This window comes from Pseudonaja textilis, chromosome 1 (assembly GCF_049901715.1).
Source record: "Pseudonaja textilis isolate UNSWEBS1 chromosome 1, rPseTex1.2, whole genome shotgun sequence".
NCBI lineage: Eukaryota > Metazoa > Chordata > Lepidosauria > Squamata > Elapidae > Pseudonaja > Pseudonaja textilis.
In genome coordinates, this window is record NC_141990.1 from 91,058,539 (window position 1) to 91,083,169 (window position 24,631).

A 24,631-nucleotide genomic window follows, 5' to 3' on the forward strand; every position below is an offset into this window, starting at 1 on the left:
TTTTAAAACATTGTATAAGTACTACTTTATATAACTTGGTATAAAGTGATACTTTACATCTGTGACCTGGAGCACAACAATTTTTCCAGATCTTTAAGATTGGGCAAAAACAACAAGATTGTCCCATAGGTAACCAGACCTTGGTGCTACAGAGCTTTAGAGATCACAACTAGCACCTTAAATTGCATCCAGAGGCTCATCAGTAGCCAATGCAGCATACAAAACAATAGCGCTACATGGGCGAAGCAAAAAGCTTCTATAACAACTTACGCAGCAATGCATTGGATCAGCTGTACCTTCTGATCTTCAAGAATAGATAATTTTCTGCAAAAGCTTTATCAACAAGAAAATTCTATGGTAGAAAATATATCACCAACTATATTCTCAAGCTATCTACATGAAGGCACCTATATATTAACCATGGAGGAGAACAGCAAGGTTCCTCTTCTCTTCCAACACTGATTTTCTTCAGACAAATCCCAATCCTAATGATGTGTCATCAGGAAGGACACATTGGGTGCAGAGATTTATAATGGTACCTCTGTCATTAGCAGTAGTTTACAAAGAGTGGTGCTATATGGTTTGGAATAGAGTGAAATTGATTATCAGAGTGAATTGTCCATCACTGTCCCTGTTCTTGGCTTTTTGATACAAATATGATGGGAAACATGAAAAAAAAACCCTCCAAAATATATTTCAGCCTTAAAAATTTATATATACTCATCCTGCTATTTTTCTTTAAATGAGCATATCAAAGAGAAATGACTATTTCAGAAAATTCAAAAACTGATGCTTCATTAGTAACTTTATTTCAATTCTGAAAAAACAAAAGCCTTTTGGATTCTAAGAAAAAAAAGTACTGCAAATGCACATTCTAGCATCTTTGCCAGGACTTACCCTCCTTGTGACTATTGGATCAATTTCATTGGGATCTCTGTGTGCAAGCATCATTAAATCCGCATTTAGTGTCCGTATCCTTTGAAATCTTAAGCGAATATAACGAGCTGATGTAAACTCCAATAGTGTTGGAGAAGGATCATCTGCACTTGGTCGCCCATTGATTAAGGATGTATGAATCTACAAAGTAGAAGAAATAAGGAAAATGGTTAGCTAATATTGTTCACTCAAAAATGATCACATTTGCAAAATGGATGTAGGACTCACAGTAAAGAAATAAGTGTGGTTGCAAAATGTTTTTTTTTCCTTTCTCATTTATATCTTTGCTTGTATCTTCTCCAACCATTTGAACCTTCTACAACACCCCATCATATTGCTGTTACGTGACGTTTTGGGATGCTTTTCTGCTTCCTGGAGCAAGGCGGGTTGTGGCCTGTATGTGAGGCATTCAGCCCATGGGCCATCAGTTTGACAGCCCCATTCTACAACCTTACAGGATAATCTAATGTAGCCAATTTCAGAAAAATCTGATTTTTTTTAATTAGGAGAAAGATAATTTTCTTTTGGAGGAGAATGTGAGAAGAAACCTTCTGGATATCCAATAAAAGATAATATATGTAGTTGAGGGTTGAACTGTGGAAACATTGATGCTCTCTGAGCATGGTTCTTTGCTTGTAGTGTTTCATTACTTTACTAGGATACCAAGGAGAAAATCACATGTCACCAATACTGGCAGGGAAAGCAAACTCCATATTCACTAGCACTGGATGATACCTAGCATAAGACCGAACCAGAAAATAAGTCCTAGCATGATTGTCCAGGATGCTCATAATATAAACCCTACCCCCAGAATATGCCCCAGTTAAGAACATAAGCCAGATGGATGCCTTTAGTATTATATATCCCTGAAAATAAGACCTAACTGGAAAATAAGCCCTAATGCATTTTTGGGAGCAAAGATTAATATAATGCCTGGATAGATATATTTGAAGCAAACTAGGAATTTTTTTTTGTATTTTTGACCTCTTCTATTATACACCACAGAATAAAACCTACTGTACAGTATACTTGCCTGTAAATCACAAATTGTATTTTTCATTTTAAAAATTACACACACACACACACACACACACACACACACATATATATATATATTCCTTTTACAAACCAATGTGACATATGGTATCTTCATGAACGATTTAGCAGTTTCTTTCTTATTCACAGTTTTGATATCTGAAGGATGGTACTTTGCCAGAAATCTACCAAGTAGAGTCACAGTGTGGTTGTTTCTAACATAGAAAGAAATTACAGCTGCTTGGCTACGAAGCTTGAAGTATTTTAGTTCACTTCTTTTTCAAAACAAATTACATGGAATGATTTAACTACATCTTTTTTGATAGACTTTTCAAGTGATAATAATGATTAGAAATTTTTTAATAAATAGTATGAAAAATGTTTCAAATTTGAAAGGCTTTCCATATTACTAATGTTTAAAGCATCAAAACATAATTATCTGTGTGTGTGCGTGCACAGTGGACACACACACACACACATTTAGATGAGAGTGAGGAAGAGAGAGAGAGAGATCATATGAGTGATATATAAATCACAGAAATGAGCAAGTGCCATCAAGTTAATATTGACTCTCAGCAACCACATAAATTTTCTTCAGAAAGATCTGTCCCGAGCATAGTCCTAAATAAATAAATAAATAAATAAATAAATAAATAAATAAATAAATAAAAAGTAAATAAGTAAATAAATAAATAAATAAATATGAATAATAAGAAATAGCCACAGAAAAGTAAAAAATACTGTGAATAAAACTGTTCAGTAATTTAATTTAATTTAGCTACTTTGATAGAATAAAAGAAAATAATAACCAATATAGTAATAGTATACACTAATACTAATAACAGTATGGATATGATGGAGAGTTTTCAAAGAACAAGGGATATTAGATGATTGTCCTCACATTGAAGCCATGTAGTATTATGGTGTCATGTTTACTATCTAGAAGTTTTCCTCTGTTTTTCAGAATTGTTAGATGATATGGTATGTTTACTATAATAATTAGCAAATGCTGCAGTTGGCATTTTAACTTTTTAAAAAAAAAAAAATAGAGGTGTTGACTGAGAGTGAGACTACTGAAAAATATTCCTTCAAACCCAAAATCTCACAGGCAGTCAAAATGATATCAAGTTTAATGAAATCAAGCACAACAAAACTTCTGTTATAGTGCCTTATTCTTCTAATTTGCCCAAACCTTTGTTTTTCCTTGAAGATGTTTCACTTCTCAGCCAAGAAGCTTCTTCAGTTCTAACTGAATGGTGAGGGATGAAAAAGTTTCTATTCCTTGAAGTCATCTAGTTGTTAGCATTCTTTCTGAAAGTCGTTGAAGCCACTTGGGGATTTAATTTGTGCTCTCAGCATCACCTGAAGGATCACCTGAAGAAGCTTCTTGGATGAGAAGCAAAATGTCTTCAAGGAAAAATAAAGTCCAGCTGCCTTTTGAAAAAGCACCTTTGGGACAACCAGGACCTGGATAACTGAGAATCTCCATAGACTTCTAAAAAAGGCCAGGTAACCCTAAATAAAGTCAGTGGAAAACAGGTCCATGAATATAATTATAGCAGGGAAGTATTGATGCCTTTCTATCCTTACCACTATGCTTTAAGTGCCTATAATTGTATCACCAATATTTGGCCATAGCCAATCCTTGTCTTTTGTCAGTGCCATATAACATAGTAAAAATTATTCAATTCAATTCTATTGATTGCAACTCATACAGCACTGAAGTGCTTAAAAATGCATCCTCTAAACCAGCAGCAAAATGTCAAATACTGTTCATGTCATATTCTACTTCAACTAACTCAGTCCCCAAAGAGCACTGGTAAATGTCAGCTTAATGAATTGTTTAGCAAATATGATTATATGCTGGGCAACTTGTACCTCAGATAGCATGAGCTAAGCACAAGCTTTTTGTCAGCAGCTCTCTTTCTTCAAGCCACTTGCACCTCAGACTTAGAATTGCTTCTCTAATACATTCTTTTCTTCCCTATAGCAGTGCAATTCTTGCATTTTTCATTTTTGAAAGGAAGCTAATTTGTCAAAGACAATGTCTTTTGAGAAATTTAAAGAAATTGTTCATTGTCAAAGCAATGGTTATGAATAAATCCTAGCATAATAAGGCATTCAATTTCCTTAAAAGTATTTTGTCATGCACCTTTAAAAAGAGTTGTCGTTTATTGCCATTGCAGCTAAAAGAATATATTAGTAAACCAATTATTTCAACAATAATTATGCATCATAAAAAATCAGTTCTAACTGACTGACTGTGTTCCTACAGTACACTGACTGCATTCCTACAGTACAGTTCCTACAATAGCAAATCAGGAAAAAGGTCTAGCAGATGCACTTATCTAACGTGTTCAACATGTTTCGTGTGCCTAGGCGTGTTGTGTGAACTCAAACCTTTTGGTTGTTTTATGATTCGGTATATCATGCAAACTCAGAAAATGAAATAGTTCATATAAGGGTGATGTGTAAAGTGCAGTCTATTTCAGTTGAGAGAGTTTTCTCATGAACATAGTTGTCCATAAGCACCAAATTCTGTAATGCTGCTCTAGAGATGTTATCAGATAATAATCAGATTGTAGAATAGCACCTATGAATCAAAGAGCATCCACTTACTCCAAGCCTGGGGATACTTTGGAATAAGATGTTTCTGCTTTCCCATTCTACAACAGATTCAGTACAGCCCTTAAGCACCCCATTCAATATAAACCTTCTGAAGACTGCTTGGGGAACAGATGAAACTGCAGAAAGAAGCGGGCATAGAAACACTGAGCACAGAAGCTATATTCTCTTTGTATATATACTAGTTATCTGGGAATAGGCCCCCATGAATATAGTGGGTTTTATTTTTTAGTAAACGTGCACTGGATCATGCCACTAATTATTCCAGCTTCAGATCTACATGCATTACCTGAGATTAAATCTTTATGGTTACTCAACTCAGCTAGAAAATACTTCTGAAAGGCATATAAGAAGATGATAGGTTGGGTGAACCTTTTCCTCAGTCTAAATTCTAGTGGAGTTAAATGCAAGTAAATGTGAAAAAAGATGACACTGTTAGCTGACATTAATCTCTAGCTCTTTGAGTCATAAATACATGTGCACATATGGGAATGCCGAAAACCGGAAGAGCAGCTTCCCGGCACGTGTATGTATGTTGGCCAGCTGGTCTTCACACACACATGCATGCCAGAAACCAGAAGCTCAGCTTCCCGGTGCGCGCATGCATGCTGGGAAGCTGCTCTTCCATTTTCTGGTCCTCCCCCATGTGGGCGCACTCTCATTTTGACACTTGGTGCGAAAAAGGTTTGCCAACACTGGTCTAGTTAATGCTGGATGGGGAATTCTGAGAGCTGAAGTCCACAAGTCTTAAGATTGCCAAGTTTGGAAACCCCTGGTCTATTGGTTAAGGGGCCAGATTAGAAACCAGGAGACACTCTTTTCTTGTTCTGCCTTAGGCATGAAAACCAGTTGAGATTTTGGGCCAGTCACACTCCCTCATCCCTATTCAGCTCACAGGGTTGTTGAGGGGAACATAGGAGGAGAAAGGAGTATTACCTATTTTCTCCATCTTAGTTATTTATAAAAATAATAGGTAGAATAAAAAAATCTTTTTAAAAAATCACATGGTTTAAAAAGCTGTCACTGTTATGTAGATAAAAATGGGGAGTTGCTTATGAAAGGCATCTTTCTTTAACTATTTAACTATTTGGACTAAAATGCAGTCCTAGAAATTGGTTAAGTGTATAGCATGGGAAGCTGGAAAGTTCCTATATGTAGCCACAGTTACAAGGTGCAGCAGTTGGAATCCTGTATAGGAAGATGAGTACACCAACCAAAGCAGATTGGATTAGATACAAGACATTTTGGACATCTTAATGTTCCAGCCAACCTAGATCTCCAAGTGCTAGTCAATAGTAACCTCAATCTAACAAGGCAGATCATAAATCCACGGAGGTGGGGTGATCAGATGGCCAAGCAAATAAGAATAATTTCTTGCCCTACCTGCCTTCCACCTGTATACATTAAAACTATGGTAAAAATTATGGCAACTGCATAAACTATTAATGGACTTCAAAATAGATAATCAGGAATGTATCCAGCACAAAGTACATTGACACCAAATATCAGTATGTAAGAGATGCCCAAGCATTCAAGGAATCGCTGAAAGGAAATATTGCTATTAAGAGAGATGCTGGCAGATTGACTCATGAAGGCTTTGACCTGAAATTGATAACTGTTTGAGAACTGATGGGAATTTGGGATTGGTGCATGAGCCAGCAAGAATAAGTTTTGGAAATGTGATTTCAGTGGTGATTACTTTTCAGCACTGCACAACCTATTTTGCACAAGGTTTGATGTGAGGTAGGATTTACTCTGAGTCTCCTCTTTTTTAAAAATTCACTCTGCCTTCTCTTTGCTGCCTTTATTTTCATAATGGGAGTATTCCCTTCTTAACTCTCTTCCTGAAAGCATGTACAAAGTTACTTCCAGGTTCTTCTTAAAATAATCATTTTTTTCTGTTAAATTACAAAACTGCTTTACTACTACTTGCTCAGGCTAGATTTGTCCTGTCAAGAATACTCACAAACACACATAAATTTACTGCTTCAAATACTAAGTGCTGTATTCTGCACTCTGATTGTAAACTATAATGCAAACTGCTTTTAAATCACTCACAGCAATAGTTCAATATGTCTATAGTAAGCAAGGTTTATAGGCAAAAGGTTATGCTGGCAACATGCGTCATGTCACATTTTAATACTTACACAAAACATCTGACATAAGTACGTGCATTGTGTTATTTATGTCATAATATGAATCATGTGAATCATGTGTCATCACTTGCCGCCCCCATGGACACATGTGAATACTAAGTAATACTAAGTTTATATTAGTTTATGGAATAAAAACTAATTTGTGAATTTGAACAAATGAAAAACTCATACAATACAGAAGACACATGGTCTAAACCAGAGGGGGTATTCAGCAGGTTCTGACCAGTTCTGGAGAACCGGTAGTGGAAATTTTGAGTAATTTGGAGAACCAGCAAATACCACCTCTGACTGGCCCCGCCCCCATCTATTCTCTGCCTCCCGAGTCCCAACTGATTGGCAGGGTCTTCTTTTGTTGCCCTGCACAGGAGAACGGAGCTAGAAAGCAGGTTAGTGGGGTGGAGAGGGAATTGGGATTTTGCAGTAACATTGCTCCATGAATGGGGTAGGGATGCAGATTTTACAGTATCCTTCCCCTGCCATGGCCACCAAGCCACATCCACCAAGCCACGCTCACAGAACCAGTAGTAAAAAAAATGAATCCCACCACTGGCTTAAGCTTACTTTGTAAATGCTTTAGGCATTTCATTTCTAAGATGTATTCATAACAATATGTATGGCAATGAGCAACTATAACTATCTGTGTTGTAGGATGCTCTCATAAAAAATAACACAGTAGAAAAATTCTGGTTCTCCTGGTGACCCATCAGAAGAAATAAGTAGGACAAAAGCCATAATCTCTGAAGCCCAACAATTGCACACTGCTATCATGGCATAAAGAAACTGCAATAAACGAAGTATTGCAAATGTGAGATTATAAGTTTCAGAAAACATTATCCACAGCTTTCTGCCTTTTTGTATATGGCAAATACTGTTCACGGCAATACTTTAAGAAGACTGAAACCTTTCCACCCTCCCATGGTGCCAAATTGTTCAGAACAAATTGTTCCGTGTGTGCTTAGTAAGTGGTTACATTTCACATCATTTGAACCATATTATCCTAAGCTGCCCTCTGCATCACATTATTAATCATTGCTCTGTTTTCCACTAATGACATTAATTATTATACACCTTCTGTAATAGAAAGCCAAAATGGAAAGGAAAGCAAGCAGAAAGAGCTTCAGATTTCCCCAGGAGGTAGCAGCAAATCTGTTTCCATCTTCTTTTTCAGCAATAATTGTTTCCAGATATCTATTTCCATGCATAATATAGAAGTGCCATTGCTCAATCTTGTTGTCTTTTCTCTCTTTTTTTCCAAGTGGAAAGGCTTCTTGGAAAGTTGATTTTTGTACATTAAGAATCTCAATTACTGCCTCTTGAACTTCAAAATTCTCTTTTAAATGTTATATGCAAAAAGACTTACAGTGTAACTAATAACTCAGGGGATGTTTATTCAAAAGCAACCTCAATTTCCCTCAATATTGTTTTCTTTCTAATATTACTGCATAGGAGTTCAATCCCAAGAGAGCTTTTTTACTTTAGCTTTCCTTGTGATTTGACCTCTTCTCCAATGCAAAAATTTGGGAAGGGTCCCCAGTGACAAAATAGTGGGGATGGCAAAGCTCTGGTCCTTTTAAACAATTTGCATGCATTTTATGCATGTTAAAATGGGTGGAACATCAACCAACCTGGCTTGCACCCATTGGTTTTGTCACTGTGGATGCTGTATCTCTCCCCCCTGCCCCCGACACACACACTGCACTTATACCTCAAGGCTGAGGTAAAAGCAGAAACTGCAATTACACTGCAATTTCTTAGGTTGAGTTTCTTAGGTTGAGTTGCAAATCAGCTAAAAAAAAAGGAAGATTGAGGTTCTAATTTTCAAAAGCAAAATAAGAGAAAGTACTGTGCCCCTTTCTGCTTATTTTCTTTCCTCTTCCTCTACCAAACTCACATGTGGAAAACATATTCTGGATAAATTTTCATGGATCCAAGTAGAAAAGTAAAAATGTTCCACTTTTTTTTCTACCATTCAGTTGCTCAAAATGAGGAGCAGGAGAATATCAACAGCCTCCACTAGCTAAGCCACACATAATGGCTACTGTCATTGCACTAACAATCAATCAATCAATCAATCAATCAATCAGAACAGCGGTGGAAGGGACCTTGGAGGTCTTTTAGTCCAACCTCCTGCTCAATCAGGAGGCCCTATACCATTTCAGACAAGTGACTGTCCAGTCCTTTCTTAAAAACCTCCAGGAACTTTTACCCACTAGTATAATTTGAAGCTAGAGGTTGTACCAGCAAAGCCAGAAGCAGAGATTAGCAGTCCTGCTTGAAAACTAACACCAGGGATCAGAGGAAGAACCTTGATCAGGATCCAATCCATCTACTGTACATGCCTTTTTGGCTTCCATATCGGAGCTGTAAACATCTAAACTAAAATTCAGTGGCAGGAAAAACATACAAAAGCCATTTTGATTATTTTGATTATTATGATTATGATTATTTTTGTTTTTGCAGTAAAGATTTGTTGTCATGACAGAATCCAATTTTGATAAGGTTCTGAGCATCAGGTTCAGGAGATCAGATATCTCCAGTCAGTCAAACAAGATTTGGAATTACGCAGACAGGATCAAACAGAGGATTTTATCATAGAGGATCCTATCCCAAGCTCCATAGGTATCAGGCAGCCCAGATGATGAAACCAAGGGACTTAGGAGTATAACTATTGGAAAGACATAATTTCCAGATATCTACCGCTCTTTCCTCTCTCTGACAATGAATGCCCTGTGACAGTGATCAATCATCCCCCTTTACAGTTTATGCCTGCTTTTATTTATTTGCAGGCATACAAGACTTGAATTAACCATATACAAATTCAACCAACGGGAGCTCGGTGAGACTCCTTTATATCTATTCTGATATATGCAGTCTTGAAAAATGGATTAATGCTCTAACTGATATATTTAACTAAATTTTCCTTTAGCAAACCTGGGAGATCAGGGATTAGTGAACAAAGATCTGTAAAGAAGGAGCCACATCTCATTTTGGATTGTGCCAGACTTCTCATTTGACATTTATTATTATAGTGGTATTCAGTAGAAATAAATCTGCATTGTATTCACTATCTCAAGAAAAAAAGCCATGACATTTAAAGCTGAGGGGGAAAAAAAGCATTGATTAGAATTGAAGCATTAAGCTGGGAATTTTCAAACAGTAGTTAAATGTTGAGTATTTCTAGAATTTTAGACCACCCAACAATCAGAGTTCTCTGGAATTTAGGCATTTACGTTTGAAGGAATTTTACTTGCCAAATTCATCAAATCTTATCTGACAGGGAAATGTCACAGCAATTTTTCCAGCCATGCTGGGATGAATATATTTCAGTTCTGAGTATTTGTAGATATTTTGACCCTTTGACCTTAAGATACTGACAAGCTTGGGAGAAGATTAAAAGACAATGTTATTTGAAAATTCCAGTCTGGTTATTGACTATTGAAGCATTTTCGTATCCTATAATATACAAAAAGGAACAAACAGTTAGATATGGTGAAATATTGAATGAAAAGGGTGAACTTAAATCTATGCAAAAACTAGAGGAACAAGGTATAAGGATGAATTGGTTTTCTTATGCGCAAATACATTCAAGGTATGATAAAGATTCTGAAGGTTTCTATGATAAACTGACTAACTTAGATAAGATTTTGACAGGTACTGATGAAAAGGTGATTAAAAAATTGTATGGATATCTATTAGAAATTAAACTAGAAGAAAAACAAGTTAAAGAAACTATGATTGCTTGGGGGAAGAATTTTGGATATGGGATCGATTTAGAGAAAGGCAAAAATTGTGGTCTCAAAATTATAAAATGACAATGTCAACAGCATATAAAGAAAATTTGTATAAGATTTGTATAAGTTTTACAGGTGGCATTTCCCCCCCCCCGACAAGAATAGCAAGAATGTTCAAGAATAAATACGAAAAATGTTGGAAATGTCATCAGACACCTGGCTCATATTACCATATGTGGTGGACTTGTGCGAATGCTAAAAAATACTGGACTAAAATCCACATGTGGCTGGAAAAAAATGACAAAAAACATACAGACTTGAAACCAGAGATATTTTTATTGGGAATTTTACCTGAAATATATAGTAAAGACTTGAAATACCCGATTGTAAATATATTAACAGCGGCTAGGATTGTATTTGCTAAAAACTGGAAAAATGAAAAAATACCATCACAGGAGGAAATCATTAAGAAAATATTGGAATGTGCTGAAATGAGTAGATTGACATTTGAAATTAGAGAACAAGAGGATAAACAATTTTATAAAATTTGGGCTCTTTTCTATCAATGGTTAGACAATAAAATACAGTAATGAAATATGTAGACTTTTAGAAAATAATAAATATATAAAGATGTACTTCTTTCTTATTATAACTACAAAATGATTTTAGGATAGATTTGGGATGATAATATGAACCGTTATAAAATAAACTAAATAAATTATGATTATCTTGTAAAACATGAATGAATAAAAGTATAGTCAAATGACTGATTAATAATGATACTAAGGTATTTAATTTTTGATTGACAATAGGAGATTATATGCAATGTAATTGTAATTGAAGATGACGAAATGGAAGCACAAAACAATTTGTAAACCAACCGGCACACTGTATGTACACCTATGGAAGATAGCTTGATGTTTTTATGTTTTGTTTGTTTATGTTTGTTTTTAAAAACCAATAACATTTTTTTTAAAAAAAAGATACTGGCAAGCTGAAACTCCCAGTGTGAAAGGATTAAGTCAGGCTTTGGGGGAGGATTGGATTTACAGTTAATTTGTAAGTCCTTGTCTCTTCTCTGTATGCCTTGCTCTGTTGGCCAAACTTGCCTTGAATGACTATTCAAGCAATAGGCCATGAAGGACAGGGAGACATCAAAAAATCCCAGTGTTCAGAACTCCTGACATGATTGAGCTACATTAGTATAACTTAGGAACCAGTTACAGACAAAAAATGAGTTTGAAGACATTCCAGACTTCATTATTTTTAAAGGAACTTAAAATGGATCCAGATGTTTGCAGATGATATATGGGAATTGAAGGCTATGATGCAACCACAGCGTAAAAATCTTCTATCTGAAGACTGTATAATTTTTAATTGAGAAGAACATTTGCTGTCACACTGCCACATGTTTCCTGTACAGGTTTTTTTAATCTCCTGGAACAATGTATGAATAATTAAATTTGTCCCAATCTCTAAATGTGTGCCCTTAAGCTTCAAATTAAAGGCCAGAAAACTTGTTCAATCAGAATTATTGCAACTGGAAATTATTGTCTAGACTTTAGAGTTATATTTCTATTTTACTACAAAGGAGACAAGAGTAAGAATTTGGAAAAAGCCACTCAAAGTCTACCAGATTCTCCATAAAAAATAAAAGATGTAGACGTTATATAATTAAAACTATAATCTGTAACACACAAACTCAGAAAATGTCAGAGAATATAATTTTTTTTTCCTGGTTGTCTTACTCCTGGGCTTCTATTAATAGGCTCTGCTTCCAACTTCCTCTCTCTCATTTATATTATCCATAATACTGGTAGTCTCATGGCATTCATCTTAATAAACATGGAAAAGCTGTTGGTAGTAAATAAATAGCATTTTTTAGTTCCTAGAGCCTTTTGGGGAGAAATAATTTATAAAGTATATGCTAAAAAATTAACCTATATGATGTGCCATGGTAGAAAGAAGAAGCCCATAGCACAATCTCTAATGGTTTTGAAATTATATGGTTTCATGGTACAGAACACAAAATGCCATGAGTAGAGCAACTGAGTTTGTGCTGCCCTTCACAGTTATTCCACTGGGCACACAAATGCAAAGTTTTGCATTTACCAATTGGACATATTCACGTGATACACTCATCTGTAGTTTAAGTTAAACCAGGTTAGTGATTTCTCCATGAATAGGACAACAGATGATCAAATAAACGGTTCTTTGCTTAGCTTCCTCATTTCCACAACTTCATGGAATCTTTTTTTTTTTTTTTGCAATTCTCCCTAAATATACATACAAAATAATAGTTAAAACATAAATAACATTCTGGCCACACTGGGGCTAGAATCACTGTGCAGAGATTGGGAAGTTAATTTCTCTCTTGCCCAGTTTTACACATATCTGACCTGACATCTGTGGCTCGTGAGACTATTGTTTAATGTAACACTCAAAGCAAAAATGTTGGAAGGATTTGTAACACAATTGCTATGCAAGACAGAAAAATTAGGATGAGCTGTTTACCTATTTCTTTGATAGTCTTCAAATTGGATCATTCATCTGCATAAATTTAATCACTTATAACAATTTTGAATAGAGTAGGCGGTGGATTCTTACAAAGAAGCTATACGTAAATAAGGAAATTAATTTCCCAATATATAAAATTAGGAAATAGAAAAAATAATTTAAAAAAATCATCTCTCCCTCTCTGTCTCTGTCTCTCTCTTTCTCTCATTCTCTGTCTGAAATAATCTGAAGAACATAAAATTACATATATATTAGTAAACAAAGAGAATGCTCGAGAAATGGGAGAGAATATAAAAATGTATAATTTGTATTTAAGATCTGGCCATTTTTCTTTTCAGAATGGAAGTTGGAAACTGATTAGATATCTTTATTTTGGAATATGTCTTTTGATTATGGAACAATTTACATATTTGGGTATATAAAAATGAAAAAAAGTGGCAGTGATAAACACACGCACATATGCATTCATGTTTGACCGATCTCCAAAATACAATACCTTACCTGACTCTTTCGGTTTATCTAAAAGCTTTCCACCCACTGCTTTTGTTGCTCTCTTGTTTTCACCAAGAATCAATATTGCATTAATATTCTACCTGCCTCCATGGAGATATATTTCCTCTAATTTTATGGAGAATCTTACTGACTTTGATTAAAACAAATAAAAAGATGCTTCATGATGCCCCACCAGCAGGAGCCATAGTGGTGCTGGGGTTAGAATGTAGTATTGAAGGCTAACTCATTACTCATTGCTGGGAGTTCAATTCTTAGGTTGACTTAGCTTTCCATCCTGCTGAGGTCGGTAAAATGAAGACCTAGATTGTTGCGGGCAATATGCTGACCCTGTAAACCACTTAGAGAGGGCTGTAAAGCACTGTGAAGCGGTATATAAGTTTAAGTGCTATTGCTACTGCTATTGCTAAGTTACCACAGAAGACAATGTATAGTTATTGGGATCAGATTATATATGATACAATAGCCATTGTTGGATATTTACAAAGCTGGCCTTACAATTAGGCTAAAATTTGGTAGCAGCCTTTTGGTATGAAAAACTGTGGTGTGGTTGTGTTACCAGTTTATTATTATAAGATTACATTCAGAAACAGCTCTACCTAGAGCAAACCAAATTAAATCATTAAATTATTACCCAAGACTTAAGTTATAACCTATTACTTTCAATGAGTCTTCTCTAAGTATTAAATACCTGGAATGGGTGATATTTATACCAAAAACCTGATATTGTTTTTAAAAAGGAAAAGTACACATTTTCTAACCATTTTAGTTGCTAAAAGTTTAAGAGAAATGAAGAGAAACAAATATCACATTTTCCAAAGGGTAAGAAACTTTTGTCTAGAGTTAAAACTCTGTAATACTTTTTATATCATCATTTTGTTGGCTTGAGTTTAATAGTAATTAAACATCAGTGATTTCTTGGGGTTTATACTAAATTTAGCTGTAAACCACAGGAACTCCATTTTAAAAATAGGCTTTTATAAAGAAATAAATTAAATGTAAATAATGATAGTCATAGTAGAAATGAAATGAAGGAAAAATCTCCGGGGTATTTATTAATTTCTACTTATCAGCTTAATGAAAATCACAGGAATCAGAAGCAATGAAGCCCAACTTATAATGCTTTTGAGAATTTGTCATTTTTTATTAAACTATCAAAAAAGGTAATCTGAGAGCTGTGACCAGCAAGAAAAAAAATGTAGAACTTTGGTGCTAGAATATACTATATTCCTCTTGTTATTTATAGCTCTATTCTGATAATAACCTGTTTCCATAAAGTAAACAAATACATTTAAGGGGCACAAGATGATAGGGGTTAGCCTCAAATTCAGGAATTTGGCCCTATTCTTTAAGACTTTACTTCTTTCAATGCAATACTGAATATAACATGCTTCTTTTTGTACTTGCACAGCATAAACCTGGGTGGATAAACAAGACTACAGCTGATTGTAGGGAAGGGCCCTCTATGGGATTGTACTCCAGCATAATCAGAAACCACAACTAGACAGGATACATTCACAGGACTGATTTACAGATAATCAGAGTTGGAAGGGGCCTTGTAGGTCATCTAGTCCACCACCCCCGTCCAAGCAGGAGACCCTACACCATTTCTGACAAATGGCAGTCCAAATCTCTTCTTGAAAGTCTCAAGTGATGACGCTCCCACAACTTCCGAAGGCAAGCTGTTCCATTGGTTGATTGTTCTCACTGTCAGAAAGTTTCTCCTTATTTCCTGAAGATTTGACAATAGAATACTTGTACCCATTTACATATATGGTTCAGGCAATTCTATTGTTGCACATTTATTAAAACAGAGGTAATAACTAAAGGAGACCTAGGTTGGTGTAGTGGTTAAGACAACAGGCTTGAAACTGGGAGATCAACTGGGAAGCCCATCCTAGGCACAAAGCCAGCTGGGTGGTTATTCTCTCTCAGTCTTAGGAAGGAAGCAAGGCAGAGGTGGTATTCAGCAGTTCTGGAGAACCAGTAGTGGAAATTTTGAATAGTTTGGAGAACCGGCAAATAGCACCTCTAACTGGTCCCACCCCCATCTATTCATTGCTTCCCAAGTCCCAGCTGATCTTTTGTTGCCCTGCACAGGAAAACTGAGCTGGAAAGCAGGTTAGTGGGGTGGGGAGGGAATGGGATTTTGCAGCAACCTTCCCCTGCCAAGCCACACCTACCAAGCCACACCACACCCACCAAGCCATGCCGATAGATCAGGTAGTAAAATTTTTGGGATCCCATCACTGAAGCAATGGCAAACCACTTCCAAAATCTTGCCAAAAACTGCCAAGACCTGTCTAGGCAGTTGGCAGAAGTAAAGAAAAACAACAAAAAATTTCAGGCTCTTTGGAATTTATAGTGCATATATTTTTACACCTTTATAAAATCCAGTAATGAACTTAAAACCCATATCCATACTGACATTGCTTGGTAAAAACAAAAGCTAAGGAATATGATTCAGGCATTCCATTTTTATAAATTTAAGGGTTTTGCTAATTGCTAACTTCAAATCTACATTTGTACAGTTCTTTCTTTCTTTCTTTCTTTCTTTCTTTCTTTCTTTCTTTCTTTCTTTCTTTCTTTCTTTCTTTCCTATTAATCACTGATATTTTTTTCAGGAAGAAAAAAAGGTAACAGATTATTTTTGGTTAAAAACTTTGCTATATTAATAGGACATAACTAATAAATGAAATAACATAGCATTGAGGGAGAATCTCCGATATCAGCAGAATAACTGAAAGGGGAAAAGCCATGCGTAGATTATTGTGAGGTCAAAATGAAGAACAATTCACTGTTGTGCCCTCAGCACCAACACAACTTTATATAAGGCCTGGAACATGTTGTTTCATGGATCTCAGCAGAAGCAAGAAAATTGTTATCTCTACACTAATAGCCACCTTTTCCTCATCATTGTCAAAGGTTAATGGATCGCTTGTGAGTATAACAGTACCCAGTCAAAGAATATCTCCAGACAGGTGGCAAAATCAGCTAGATTGTCCACTGTCATGCACACTTAAAAACTCATAAAGGGGGCTGAGGTGAAGAGAAATCGGAAAATTGTCACTTTGAACAAAATACCATGTCTCCACCATATACAGCAAAATATCAACAGATTCCTAATACTCACAACAACTGTAATAGATATTTAAGCTTGGGAATTTAAACTGAAATGCCTAATATCAGAGTGCATGCCAACAACTTGAGATAGCAAGAAAGAACACACTGCTCTTTAAAGTAAAGAAAGGGAAAGAATACATATGGCAAAGCATAACATTCAAAAGAGAATAACAAATAAATTTGAATGATGTACGGTGACAAACTTCACAGTTGTACTTCACAGTTTTAAACTGTATTGCTATGTCTCATTATTCTGACCAAATGAATTAACACTTGCAGCATTAAAAAAAAATCAAAACAACTAATTCATGCATCTACAACATTTCTAATGTTTTAGACTGCATTACATATTGAAATATTTGTTTGGGAGAACTAAAATTTTGTAGCCATATTATTATGTTGATGCAGGGAATACATGAACTCACAAGTAATTGTGAAGAAATCTAGAATAAGCACTGAATGAAGATCTATAGGTATTGTAGCTCAATACCCACGCTTCACTACGAAACTGTGGTCGGGCTCAGTTTTGGGGGAGAAAAATAAGGGGTGAGTGGGAAATGTGCCTGTGCCTACCAGCATCCATCGGTATTCATCTGCCTACCTTGTTTCTCCAACAATATGGCCTCCCCCAATAGGAAGTCCCAGCATGTTTTATAGGCATGAAATGAAATTAAGCCCCTTCCCCCAAATTAAGGCCTATATTAAAACATGTGAAATGGGGGGGAATGGTGGGGGGCTTGCTGTTAGGAAGTACTTTTGTTGCACACCCAGATATGGTGCTTCCTGCGTTGACCCCGATACGAAGTGCCCCACCAACGCCGAGGTCAACATCCAAGCTGTCGCCGCCTTCCCGCCTGAACATCCAAGGTGGGGAATTAAGTCACCCCCAAAAAGACGGCCCAGCCATTTTTTCAGGGCTCAAAAAAAAATAAGACCCAGCCTTATTATATGAGAAACACGGTAGCATCCTGTCAGTGTGTGTGAGAGTTGAGGACTGTCTGGAAACTGAAACAGTATTTGCTGTGTGAGCAAGGAGGAGACAGCAAGGAGCTTAGCTCAGCTGTTCTGTACTAAAGCTTCTTGGTGCTGTGCAACTAAAAATGAAACTGAAATTCCTCTCCTCTGCTTGGTTTTACATTTGGAACAGATTTCTTTTCAGGTGGGGAGGGGGAGTAGAACTCCTTAGCATCAAAGCATATTAATAATAATATACAAAATATTAATGCTCTGATGGTCATTTCAAAAAATCCTTTCTTTGTAAACACTTAGAAGTCAAGAGGAACATATGTGCCAAATTTCAAGTTTGTAGGCTTTAGGGTTCTGGAGATTTTGTGATGATGCATGAGTCGTATTTCGCTTTTATATAGATTATGAAAAACTGCTGAAAATTAAGGAAGTATCTTTGGAAAAATAATGACTAATAAAAAGAAATGAATAATCAACCAGCAGAGCTATACTATTAACAGAATTATTATTTTTATAAGACCCTAAATATGATCTTTGGTGAGTGTATTTAACATTTGTATTAAATAGAGTAATAATAATAGTATTTTTAAAGATTTTCTGTAATATTATTTCAATAATAGTTATTTTTAAAGATTTTCTGAAATATTATTGAGTGAACATATTTTATTTTAAATTCTTCTTTTTAAAAAGTTTCAGCATAGGTCAAAGGTGGTTTTCTCTCTAGATACAATTCAGAATTCAATGGATGTTCCATCTATTCTGTAATCTCCGAACTTCGAAGTACGCATACTGACATACAAACGTCAGAAATGCTACCAATCTAAATATAACTAGTGCCAAATTAAGATCCCTGTAACATTGAATTAAAAATGTAATGTAATCATTTCATATGCAGTAAAACCTTTTCTGATACATTTTGTTTTTCTTATCTGATTTTAGAATTTTTTTTCCACATTTTTCTGTGCTATTTTTTGAGTAAATCTTAATGTTGCAAGATGGTGGAAAAAGCAAATACCTCATGTGCCACCATTAGAATAACATCAATTTTCCATTCAAAAATATTAAGAAACTATTTCTTTACTATTAAGCTAGATGACAATGATTGGTTAAAACGCAAATGTAGAGCAGTAATCTACCTTTCTATCTCTCCCTCATCAATCTGCTATCACCCACACACTTCTTTTTAAACCTGAAACTCTTCAGGCATTTCACTAATATCAGACCCATAGGAAGGCTAAAACTACTTTTATTGAAATTGGCTATAATGGTAGAATCATGCCAATTTGACAGTGTTGTGCTTCCTCTTAGTTCTTATAGTACGCTGAATTAAACAGATGTCTGCTTGAGGTGTTCCCCAAATATCAGTTCTTGGTTCTGGGCTTAAAAAAACAATTTCATCCCATTTTGCCTAGATAATGGCTCCTGCATATTTTCATCAAGGTCGTCTTCTATACTCTCTATAGTCAGCGGTGTCAAACTGGTGGCCCGTGGACCAGATGTGTCACATACAGGCCATACCCACCCCAGCTCTACAATGGGAAACAAACATTGTGAAATGTCACGTGACGGCAATGTGATGCCGCAAGTTTGATACCCATGCTCTATATCTTTATACGGTAGAAACATTTAAATTTGTCTTTACATTTCACATTGGGGGAACTCGACTGAAATGTATTTCTGAATTTGAACAGCTTTATTCACTGCACAAATACCCTTTCTTTTGATCTAAACTCAACTTTAAAGATGTCTATGAAGCAGCTAGTCTTGGAGACCATCTCTGTAAGATACAGGAGAGTCACAAAAGGATCCTTAGTTTCTCTGTTCTTAACCATATCTAGGTGTATCTCTTCATAATTCTGTGTTATTCAAAACATTTTCCAAGTATTGTGGGGGTGGAACTAGATAAAACATTTTCCTTTCAAATCCCGTAAGACATATTATACGAACATTCGAAAATGTTTTATCTAATGAACTTTATGCATATACATGAATTGATGAGGTCATATACATATTCAACAGGGCAGCTGATTGCTACTTTAGTAAGAGCAGTGATATTTCTCATCTTACCTCTCCATTTTCTAGAGGATGGATTTTTGAATAATACGAAGTGCATATAACTTCATCATCTTTTGCATAAGAAGGAGGCCCAGTGCGAGGGGTGATGTTGTAACGAGTCAGACATTCCGTATCTGTAATAGCATAGTACTGCCAGGGTTCATAATTGTTACCATCTAATGAACGCTCCAAAATCCAGTTTCCAGGCCGTGGTGCATTAGCTGCTTTTACAATGACATAAGCAATCTGGAATACCTGAAAGAATAAAAAGAAGCCAACAGAATTATCTACATTATACCCCTTTAGCTCCCAGACTGATTCCACAACAATCAAAATCTGATTCTATTGTATGATTTGGCTTTAAATAGTCTAAAAAGCATGTAGCATGTTTAAGGCAAAATCTCATACATGGAAACTGATGCTAAAAAAAATTACGTGGAAAACCCTGTTCTGTTAGGGAACTATGGCTCTAACCAGGTTCTAGGTAAACTAGTTAACACAAATGAAAAAGTTTTGGCTGATTCAAATCTTTCTCCATAACTAAAGAGCTTATCTGATAGTGTTAAGGGTTTGGAACATGAAAATGGCAGTTAATTTAAATGCCATAATAATTAGATGCAATAGAGAGTATGAACAATTACCTTAGCAATCGTTAAATAAACAGAATGGCTCAGAGAATCTAGTTTGCTGATACTGATAGCACACAGGGCTGTTGGCCATATTCTCGTCCCATCTTGTCCCATCAATATTAAGTGAAAAGTAAATTAATTGTGTTTAATGTACAAGGATTCTATCAATGTCTTTATACAGCATCAAAACTAAGATATTGAAGACATTTGAATGAGGAAGAAAGAGAGACTTGTACTAATGTTATACTATACTCTAAGCCAGGGGTCGCCAAACTTTTGGACTTCAGGGACCACCAAACTCATAATTTTAAATCCCACAGATCAAAGATCCTGGGAAAATCCCAAAAAAGATTTGTAGGAAAATTCCCCACCCCATTTTCCTACCGATCGATCATTCTTTATTTGGGATCGCAGGATCTCCAGCTCCATTCTCAGGGAAGGAGGGAGGGAGGGAGGGAGAGAGAGAGAGGCTGACTGATTGACTTTTGGCTTCATGCAAAGGAAAGCAGCAGAAGCAGCAGAAGTCTTTCTTTCTCTCCCCCAAACTCCACCAGAAATAAGTCTTTGTGAGACTTGTCACGTGTGTAAGCTCTTGGAGCAGGATGCCTTGCAGCGCCCAAAGACTCATTTCTGGCAGAGTTGGGGGAGAGAAAGAAAGATTTTTGCTGCTTTCCTTGCGTGCAGCCAGAAGCAGAAGAAGAAAGAAGTGGAAAGAAGCAGCCCGGTGGCCATTGCTTTGGGGTGTGCTTTGGGGGTGACATTTCTCTGCGGACCACCAAAATTTTCTTGCGGACCACCAGTGGTCCCCAGCCCACTGGTTGGCAACCACTGCTCTAAGCCATACAAAAAATCCCAATAGGTCTCAGTTAACTGCACAGGATTTATCAATTAGCTTCATCCCTGCCAAATGCAGGTAATTCAGATGTTAACTTATAATCAACAAGCTATCTGCACATCTTGAACTGTAGAATAATATTTTCCCCATTCATTCATCCTGAACATTTTATCCCTAGTGTTTTCCCCACAGGTGCATGATCTGCAGATGATCTCTGCCTGAAGTATAAGGCTCCTGTTTTCATATACTGCATGGGGATTACAAACATTTAATCAATATTTATTATGATTTTTGATTTTAGTTGGTTTTCCAATTAATCTACAAAGGATTTATTTTCAACTAACCTACAGTATTTACTGACTTAGGGTGAGACATAATGTTATATTAGCATAAACTGTGAATGTGTGAATATGTTAGCCTTCTTCATAAATCAAGCCTTATTATAAGACAGGAAAATGAGATAGTATTATATTCAGTAAAACAATAAAGTTAAAAGGATTTCACACAATTGTAAGCATATTTATGCAATATATTTTTGTAAGACAACCAGTTTGGTGTACTCCTGAAGGCATCAGGCTAGACACTGGGAGATGAAGAGTTACAGTCCCACTCAAGCTGGGTAACCATGGGCCAGTCATTCTGTCTCAGCTCTGGGGAGGAGGCAATAACATACTTGTCCAGATAGTTGTCAGGAAATAAGAGTGCCCCAAAGGCAACCTCCCCCACATGCAAACACACACACACACACACACACACACACACACACACACACACACAGAGAGAGAGAGAGAGTCAATGGTTAAAACATTGTGGGTGTTTGGAAAGTAAAATCTCCTTCAAACTGATTTTCACCTCTGATTATTTCATTTTTGTTTATTTCATTCATTTTTGTTTAATCCACAGTTTTTTCTTTGCAACAATTTGAATTTGCCACTGTCTTCTTTGGAAATGTTATTTTAATATCCAGCCTAGTCTAAAGTCCTAATTTCCCCAAATGGTCTCCTATCTAAATACTAGTCAGGTTCATAAATAACCTTTGAGCCTAAGTTGACCAAGTGCTCCAGAGGTGACATTTAGCAGGTTCTGACCAGTTCTGGAGAACTGGTAGTGGAAATTTGGAGTAGTTTGGAGAACCAGCAAATATCACCTCTGACTGGAGATTTTACAGTATCCTTTTCCTGCCACGCCCGCCACGCCATGCCCACAGAACCGGTAGTAAAAAAATTTGAATCCCACCACTGAAGTGCTCCCTTTTGCTGAGACTCACTCCCAAATATTTCTGCCCAGTTTGCATGTACAGTTCCCAAATCCATTCACAATATAAAGGCAATCCTGATATATAGTAACTAAAACATCCCAGTTTAGTGCTCTTTTCCAATTTAGAATTAATCAACTGATACCTTTTTTCAAACACTAGAAGTTACCTTAAAATGCACTATATAATACAAATTCCCTTTATTTTCTACTAAAGAATAAATGCCTACATTTTCTTGTATCAACCTACTATTCTGAAGATAGATAATGTTAAATTTCACCAACTGAAAATCATATCATCCCATGAAAATCATATCATCCCATCCCTTCGATTTAACAAACACAAGATGCCAACATAGGTTTTTAAATGTTTAGTTATGGACTTAGAATAAGAAATATACAGAAAGACATTTTCTTTCTCTCCTTCAGAAGTCAGAAGAAAATATTTCATTAGTATGGTAAAAGCTTGTTTTTTTCAGTGTAACATTGTCAATTAACACCAACTAATATTCTGGAATTTGCTAATTACCAAATGGAACAGATGAAATAATTAAAGGTGTTTCATTTTTTTTCATGGTGCCTTGGTAGCATTTTCAAGCTGGCACTAAAATGAGGAAAGTAGAAAAATGGACATTTCACACTATTATGCTGCTACTGTGACTAAATACTTCTGGGATTTCCCAACTGAGAATTATGACAACTACGAAAAAGGGGATTTGGTGGCAACTGCTCTTTGGATATCTGTTCCAGGCCAACAGCTTCATTTTTCACAAAAGTGAGAAGTATAATGCTAAAGTTGCACAAAACTGCATTATGGAAAATTTCCTTTATTTATGAATTTGAATTGTGACATGTAGACATTAAGCAAGCAAAAACGAAGCTGTCTTGTCTGTTGTTTGATATTATCTTTTTTCTTTTATTAGCATAAAGTTTTCTGGGAAAAATATTTGGCAGTCATTCCAACTGTTCTGCACTTAGCATATGAAAATAAATAAATCCTCCCAAGCTTGGCCTCGTGAAATTGAACCATAAGCTTCATTCTTTTTGACCACTGACCAAGTTGATTGAAATTTATACAATGTAATAGCAACAACATCTTTATAAGATGTCCATGTAAGGTTCAGATTAGAAAGAAGTTACATAAACAAAAATGAAATAATTTAAAATCCTATGTTGTTAAAGGTTTCCTATTTCCAACAATAATCATTTTAATATTTCTATTATATTCACAAAAAGGGCATAAACAGCTGTTACCTACTGTCTGTCAGCATAAAGGTTCTACCTTATTACTTATGTCTGACATCAACTGATAGGTTTTCATTAATTTGTTTGACTCTTTAAAAAACATCTGAAAAGGAAGGAGGTGGCAAAGTGAACATTTTCTAAACCTGAAAGTATCATAGTATTCCTACATTCATTCATAAACATTTTTTCTATTCCAAGTAACTTGTAAAACAATTTGTAAATGCATTTACAAATTATATTAACCATTGTTTTTTATTTAACACTGTAAATCAACCTCAACAAAGATTTACAACCACTTTAAATCAAGTATGAAATGACCAATTGTTGTTTCATCCACAAAACTTTAAATATCCTTGACTTACAACCATTTATTTGGTGACCATTTGAAGTTACAACAGAGAAGAGAAGAAAGAGAGAGGGAAAAAAACAGCTGAAGTATCTTTATGTGGTGTATTAATTGCTACAATTCAGTATTTCTCATCCTTGGCAGCTTTAAGATATGTGGACTTCAATTTCCAGAATTTCCCGACAGCACTATTTAATATGTAATAAGCAGCTTCTTTGACAGGGAAGGGGAAACCAGAATGATTCTGTTTACTTCATAACAAAGAGTAGGCACCTTATTAATTAAATTGGATACTGAAGGGAACTAAAGATTCCAGGCAAAAAGAAAAAGAAACTCTTTTTGCTTATGATTAGGATTTGGACCAAAATGAAACAAAACACTATTACATTCGAAATACTAAAAGAGATCTTTGCAGAATGGGCTCAGACATTAGTAGTCATTTCAGTAATAGTAGGGCTAACATTTGCTTCTATGTATAGACTATGTTTAAAGGCTGTTAATGAAGGAATGACAGATGTGAAACAATTCTTGCTTGATGCAGAAATAATGGATAAAAAAGTGTGGCTTAAACTAGAGGAGATATTCAAAGTGGAAATAAGAGTACCAGGCCAAGAGAATGACATGAATAAAGGCTCTTCACTGATATATAAAAGGAGCTGGTTGAAGTT

General features: G+C 35.7%; 1 protein-coding gene across 1 annotated transcript in view; it reads right to left on the reverse strand.

Annotated features, from left to right (window-relative positions):
- The window catches only part of LAMA2 (laminin subunit alpha 2), a 432,393-nt gene that overhangs the window by 300,110 nt on the left and 107,652 nt on the right, over positions 1-24,631 (reverse strand). Inside the window, exons 4-5 of the mRNA XM_087941278.1 lie at positions 19,667-19,909; positions 898-1,077 (exon numbers count right to left, since the gene is read on the reverse strand). Coding sequence (XP_087797404.1) covers positions 898-1,077; positions 19,667-19,909 — 423 coding nt within the window. The remainder of the gene's footprint in view (positions 1-897; positions 1,078-19,666; positions 19,910-24,631) is intronic.